This window comes from Diaphorina citri, unplaced genomic scaffold (assembly GCF_000475195.1).
Source record: "Diaphorina citri unplaced genomic scaffold, Diaci psyllid genome assembly version 1.1 scaffold20304, whole genome shotgun sequence".
Classification (NCBI taxonomy): Eukaryota; Metazoa; Arthropoda; class Insecta; order Hemiptera; family Psyllidae; genus Diaphorina; species Diaphorina citri.
The window spans coordinates 1-244 of NW_007397656.1; the positions used below are offsets into that span (position 1 = coordinate 1).

A 244-nucleotide genomic window follows, 5' to 3' on the forward strand; every position below is an offset into this window, starting at 1 on the left:
CGGTTCTACCAGATGGGGAAAGTGATAGAGGGCGTATTCCGTAGTATGAACAATCTGCTGGAGCGATTCCATCAGTCCTATTTCTTCTACTTGCTGCCCGCCAGTGACCGCTTTGTGTCCATTAGTTACTACATGCCTATATTGGCCATTCTAGTGAGCACGGTGCTTCTCAAGGCGTACTCCACCTGGATTATATTGCATGCCAAATATACGGCTGTTATGTTATGTGAGAATGCTGCAGTAC

At 46.7% G+C, this 244-nt stretch overlaps 1 protein-coding gene across 1 annotated transcript in view; it reads left to right on the forward strand.

Moving 5' to 3' along the window:
* Positions 1 to 6: 6 nt before the first annotated feature.
* LOC103523350 (glycosylphosphatidylinositol anchor attachment 1 protein-like) overlaps positions 7 to 244 on the forward strand; it is a gene marked incomplete at its 3' end in the record, with an annotated part of 10,166 nt that continues 9,928 nt past the window's right edge. The window contains exon 1 of the mRNA XM_008488404.2: positions 7 to 244. Within this exon, the coding sequence (XP_008486626.1) occupies positions 13 to 244 (232 nt within the window).